General features: G+C 24.5%; 1 protein-coding gene across 5 annotated transcripts; it reads left to right on the forward strand.

Annotated features, from left to right (window-relative positions):
* Nucleotides 1–915: 915 nt before the first annotated feature.
* Nucleotides 916–4,845, forward strand: LOC127106993 (NAC domain-containing protein 7). Of its 5 annotated transcripts, none has more exons than XM_051044286.1 (6): nt 916–1,363; nt 1,439–1,551; nt 1,665–1,779; nt 2,583–2,766; nt 2,862–3,133; nt 3,896–4,845. In XM_051044286.1, the coding sequence occupies exons 4-6, from the start codon at nt 2,607–2,609 to the stop codon at nt 4,502–4,504; spliced, it is 1,041 nt and encodes a 346-aa protein (XP_050900243.1). In that variant the 5' UTR covers nt 916–1,363; nt 1,439–1,551; nt 1,665–1,779; nt 2,583–2,606; the 3' UTR covers nt 4,505–4,845. The 5 variants fall into 5 exon arrangements, with proteins under 5 accessions (XP_050900243.1, XP_050900245.1, XP_050900242.1 ...); XM_051044288.1 differs by having other exon boundaries at nt 916–1,359; XM_051044285.1 differs by lacking the exon at nt 1,665–1,779 and having other exon boundaries at nt 917–1,363.
* The last annotated feature ends 1,241 nt before the right edge of the window (nt 4,846–6,086 follow it).

Genomic DNA, 6,086 nt, shown 5'->3' on the forward strand with positions numbered 1-6,086 from the left:
AATTTGTTTTAGAACTTTTATTCTATTATTAACTCAATTTTTGTGTGAAATGGATTTGTAAGATAAAGACGGTTCCCCTTTATAAACTTATAATGCATCTCTCACTATAATGAATATAAGGAGACTCACTTAAATGATAGAGGTGTTTGTGGTAGGTTTTTGGTCAATTTTGAAGGGAAAATACATTTGATTTAAAAAAAATTACATGTTGTTTTGTTCCATTTTAGATGATTAATTAAAATAATCCAATCCATTTTTAATTTGTTTAATTTGGATTAATTTTTAAATATTTAAGTTACAGATAAATGTTTTTCTGTTAAAATTAATATTATAAAAATACTATAAAATAATAAGTTTGAAATAATGTATAACATATGATAATTAAAAATTAATATTACAAAGTAAAAATGATCGATTATATTTAAAATAAATAAAACATTTAAAAGAAATAGATAAACTAAATAATAAATAGTATTACGGAAAATTAAAGTTTAACCAATAATAAATTAACGTAATATATCATGCTAATAAAAAATAAAAAAATTAAAATATATGAATATGGTTTGATTCAATTGACATCAATTTTAAAAAATCAATTCAAAAATCAATTTGATTGAATTGTTTTAAAGAGAATTCAAAAACATCCACAATTATTCAACTTTTGAATAATTGTCACTTGATTTTGTATTACTGATCGAACATAGAATCTAATATATCTTATAATTTAGATCGAAGCAAATTCATTTTTTACAAAATACAAAGATTGTCTTGATTTATAAATATATATTTCAATTATATCCCATTTAATATGAAAAGATGATTGATTGATGCTTCATATATTTTATGTATCGTTTTTAGATTGGTGATTGGTCTAAGCCCTTAATTTTTTTCCATCTCTCTTTATAGCTCTTATATGACAAGTTTTCAAATATATAAAAATAGACCCTTCTAGAGAAAAAAAAATCTTGGATTTTCTTCACTTTGTTATCATCTCATTCCTTTCCGTCTCTATCAGTTGCTGGTAGATGTGAGGATATAGAGAGAGTAAACCATTTCTCTTGCCATTACTTCTCTTCCATTTTTTCTCACATAAATCTTTTCCTCTAATTCAGCACAACCTAGTCCAGATTGTTTTTGCCAGAAAACAAAGACAAGTATCATTAGGGTTTTGTTTTTGTCGTCTTGTTTAATTAACCCCACTTTCTTTTTTTCCTTTCTCTTGTTCTTCTTTAGTTCTTCTTGTTCCTCTCTTTCATTCTGTTCAATATTGTTTCTGTCTGTTCTTGGGATCTGATCCGACAAGAAGCAGACAAAAGAAGTTGAAAGGGTTCAATTCCCAAGGACTTAATATAGTTATATGTTGGTTGGTTATTGTTTGAACATTTTAATATATATAGTACTTTCTTTTTTTGTCTTTGAAAATCTTTGTCTGATTTAGGATTGAAGTTGAGAGATATATACACAACTCTCACCTCAGTTTATGCATCAACATATTTTTGGAGGAAGATCTGTGACTTCACCACCATATTTGCGAGCTTTGTGACTTGATCTGTGAGCTCTCTTAAATCTCAATCTTTTTTGTTTTTTAATAATCTTCGATTGCTCTATTTTCATCTTAATTATAAAAAAATCATTCATTTTGCAACCTTTCATCTTAATGTTAGACACAATGGAAGGTTCATGCATGAACTTTTTTTATCCTTTTAGAAGAAGCATGGGTGAGAAATTAGTGGGGATCACAATGAGTGGTAATCACTTGAATGTTCATCTAGTACACTAGTAAGTATTGTGAATGTTTTATCACATGTGTTTTGATTGACTATGTAAACATTTCCACATGCATAATCATCATACTCACTCCATGTATATATCATGTATCATGAAATTAACAATGTTAGAATCAAATATATATATATATATATATATATATATATATATATATATATATATATATATATATATATATAGATTCACCGTTACTTTGACAAAATAATATATTAATTCAGAGGTGAGAATCATTAAAATAAAATATCAATTAATATAAGAAGTATCAAACAAACACAATAAAAACATTCAACATCCTTGCAAAATAACAAAGAAATTAAGAAAAATCTCACTAACTAAAAAAATCCAAAATGTTGCTATAAAACAATCTTTAGAGTTCAGGTTAGAATTCCGACCACAAGAACGATCACCAACAGATTAGAATCCACCAAGAGAGTAATGAAAGTAGAAATTATAACCGACCTCAAAATCAACACAAACACTCAAACCACTATTAATTTAGGCCGATGATAGAATTATGAATTTAGTTTTTTAAAAAAATATGAGTTCACCCTTTTATACCTTAAAACCATTTCGAAAAAAAGTAATATATATATATATATATATATATATATATATATATATATATATATATATATATATATATATATATATATATATATATATATATATATATATATATATATATATATATATATATATATATATCACAATTTTTGAAACTGATCACATAATTATGAGTTCTCTAATTATTCTTTTGACCAAAGTTAATATAACTTGCCTATATATGTTTTCAGGACTATAAAAAAGAGAAGATATATATGGATACTTTTTCTCACGTTCCCCCAGGTTTTAGGTTCCATCCCACAGATGAGGAACTTGTTGATTACTACCTAAGAAAAAAAATAGCTTCTAGAAGGATTGATCTTGATGTCATAAAAGATGTTGACCTTTACAAAATTGAACCATGGGATCTTGTAGGTAAAGTTCATTTTTTATTTTCTCTAATTTCTTGTAAGAATATATAATTTAATTTATGATTGATATGTTGTTAACATGTGTGTTGAATTTTAAAGAGCTTTGCAGAATAGGAACAGAAGAACAAAATGAATGGTATTTTTTTAGCCATAAAGATAAGAAGTATCCAACTGGGACAAGAACAAATAGGGCAACTGCAGCTGGATTTTGGAAAGCAACTGGAAGAGATAAGGCAATTTATAGTAAGCATGATTTGATTGGAATGAGGAAAACATTGGTGTTTTATAAAGGTAGAGCTCCAAATGGACAAAAATCAGATTGGATAATGCATGAGTATAGGCTTGAATCAGATGAAAATGGCACACCACAGGTGAGTTATATTTATCATTGATTAATGCTCTTTTTATATTTAGTCATCTTAATGGAATGGTAAAATATCTCTTCTCTCTTAATTATCTTCCAAACCAATCCTGAATAAGAATTAGATTATGTGGTTTTTTAAAAAGATTTTTGGAAAAAATATTATTTTAGTTATTTTTAAAAATATAGTCGGGTTTAATTAATTTTATAAGGTGTCCTCCTTTTATAACAACTCTTCTTCACTTTGGACATTTCAAAAATGACTCGAATGATCAAATAACCTAACGTAATATGATGGTTTCTAGACGGATGAATAACGAATAAATTGATATTTTATATTAGAATTCGGATTCATCTTTCTCTTAATCCAATTTCAAATCTTACACATTTGATTCAACTCTTAAAAACTATCTATTGTATAATTCATATTATTGATATCATTGTTTTAAATTGCATGCAAAGATACACAATTGAAGTTTTAGAGAAATAACGACTTAGATCATGTTCTATATATTACAATTAATTAAGACATGTGATATTCGAACTCTGGCCACCACACTCCTCTTCTCAATATATTTAATTAAATATTATTTTAGTTACTAAATCAATAACAAAAAAAAAATCGCCTAAATATTTTATTATAAATTTTTTTCTTATTAATGACAAATAATTTACATTAATATAACAAAGTACTAGGAATACCTTTATTTAATATCTTTCTTAGAACATTTTCTAAACTAATATTAATAGTTTTTTTTATGGTTTGGAGCAGGAAGAAGGATGGGTTGTGTGTAGAGTATTCAAGAAGAGAGTAACAACAACACTTCGCAAAATGAATGAACATGACTCTCCTTGTTGGTATGATGACCAAGTTTCTTTCATGCAAGACATGGACTCACCAAACCAAACCTCTCAAGCAAATCCAATTTACCAACAACTTCCATATCCTTGCAAAAAAGAGCTAGACAATTCACCATATCAAAACCTACCTCGTGACCATTTTCTTAATCTCCCTCTTCTAGAGAGTCCAAAGCTTGCTCAATCTAATCCAATGGTGACAACATATGGTACTATAGATCATACAAATTCCATGCTTCCTTCACCAATGCTACTACAAGAAGAACAACATGTCTTGCAAACTAATCAACAAAATTTCCATGCTATGTATGGAAACAATTCCGATGTCGATGATCAAGTTACCGATTGGAGAGTTCTTGACAAGTTTGTTGCTTCACAACTTAGTCAAGATGCAACAAAAGACGACAATGACAACATGTTTCATGGCAATGTTGAGTTCAGAAATTTGGAGAAACAAGAAATGGTGCCTCATGAAAATGCCTCAACATCAAACTCAACTTGTCCTATTGATTTGTGGAAATAGTGTGGCCATATGATTAAGTTGGTTATGATGGGTTCATACTAATTATAGAGTAATTTCTAACTATAAAACTAAAACATGCATGCAAGTATTGTGTGAGTTCTTGTACATTTTAAATTTAATATGGCCAAAACTATATTACAATTAATATGGAGATTTCTATAGCTCCATATGGTACATCTAGATAGCTTTTATAATTCAATCAAAATTTTATGGAATATATTGGTCACATAGACCAGTGGAAAAACATGTTTCCCTCAAGATGTGGAAAACTTTGGAGGGTTATCATTGTAATTTAACATACATGATAAATTGATATGATATGACATAATATATCCCTAATATATCCATGAGTAATGTCATTTCTTATTGTAATAATTATATTACTTATATCAAAGACTTTCACCGTATAAATATTATACGGTAAACATTATTTTTTTAATAAAAAATATTTATAAAAAAATTATTTTAAATAAAAAATATTTATAAAAATAAATAACTAAATAAATAAATATATATATATATATATATATATATATATATATATATATATATATATATATATATATATATATATATATATATATATAATATATATATATATATATATATATTTAAATTAACTTCGTAACACAAATATAAGATTTATAGTTAAATAATTTTATTATTGTATTAACCACAAAAATATATGGTATTAATCACATATTTTACCTATAATTTATTAATCAACTTCACTATTCCATAAACCAATAAAATATATAATATTAACTAAATTATGCTATTAATTTATAATTTGATTAAAAAGTTAAAAAATTAAAAAACAATAAATAGTAAAATAAAATTAGTTAATATAAAACAATTTTATAAATTAGTATTTACATAATATTAATCAATTTTATTTTTTTTAAATTTTGAAAGTTTATTTACCAATTTATAAATTAATGTCAGAACTCGGTTGATATCATCTATTTTATTGGTTAATGAATTAATAAATATGATTAATGATTTATAAGTAAAATATGTGGTTAAAAATTATGTTTTTGTAGTTAATGGAATAATAAAATTGATTAATGAAAAAATTTATATTTGTGTTAAAAAATAATTTTAAATATATATATATATATATATATATATATATATATATATATATATATATATATATATATATATATATATATATATATATATATATATATATATATATTTATGAATATTTTTTTATAAATATTTTTTATTAAAAAGAAATAATGTTCACCGTATTTATCCGATGAATAATATTTAATGTAAATATTGGGGTATGATATTGATGTAGAAATATCATTACTCTATATCTATATATAGATATTAAATTTTTTCTATAATAGATTTGATTGTTAGATTTTAAATTTAATGTCGTATTTTGTATTGTTTACTTGATTATTTTTTTATGATTTGTATATATTATGTGATGGAATTAGATTGCAATGAAATTTTAGTGTGGTGGAATAAGCTTTTGATAGGGTGGAGAGATTGATCTAAAAAAATTAGCACATATTTAAGTTAGTTATCGAGTTAAAAGTAGTTAGAATATATTCCTCCAATTTTA

The sequence above is a fragment of the Lathyrus oleraceus genome, chromosome 7 (genome assembly GCF_024323335.1).
Source record: "Lathyrus oleraceus cultivar Zhongwan6 chromosome 7, CAAS_Psat_ZW6_1.0, whole genome shotgun sequence".
Classification (NCBI taxonomy): domain Eukaryota; kingdom Viridiplantae; phylum Streptophyta; class Magnoliopsida; order Fabales; family Fabaceae; genus Lathyrus; species Lathyrus oleraceus.